The sequence below is a fragment of the Eimeria mitis genome, genomic scaffold (assembly GCF_000499745.2).
Source record: "Eimeria mitis Houghton genomic scaffold, Emh_scaff1916, whole genome shotgun sequence".
Lineage (NCBI taxonomy): Eukaryota > Apicomplexa > Conoidasida > Eucoccidiorida > Eimeriidae > Eimeria > Eimeria mitis.
Window position 1 is genome coordinate 8,244 of NW_013570238.1, and position 272 is coordinate 8,515.

General features: G+C 59.9%; 1 protein-coding gene across 1 annotated transcript in view; it reads left to right on the top strand.

The window, feature by feature from the left end:
- The window catches only part of EMH_0045830 (uncharacterized protein), a gene marked incomplete at both ends in the record, with an annotated part of 2,448 nt that overhangs the window by 959 nt on the left and 1,217 nt on the right, over positions 1 to 272 (top strand). Inside the window, one exon of the mRNA XM_013496101.1 lies at positions 1 to 187. Coding sequence (XP_013351555.1) covers positions 1 to 187 — 187 coding nt within the window. The remainder of the gene's footprint in view (positions 188 to 272) is intronic.

The window sequence follows — 272 nt, forward strand, 5'->3', positions numbered from 1 at the left end:
AAGCAGCAGCAGCAGCAGCAGCAAGGAGACAGCATCACCTGCTGTAGAAGAAGCTATACAGACAGCGCTTGAGCTGCTGCTGCTGCTGTGCGAGCCGCCGCCGCTGCTGCGCACAATCATAGAGCAGCAGCAGCAGCAGCAGCAGCAGCAGCAGGAAGCTCTGCTGCCTGCTGCAGGGGCAGCAGCGGTAAACTCAACTGCAGCAGCAACAGCAGCAGCAGCAGCAGCAGCAACTGCAGCAGCAACAGCAGAGTGGACAGCTGCATGCGAAA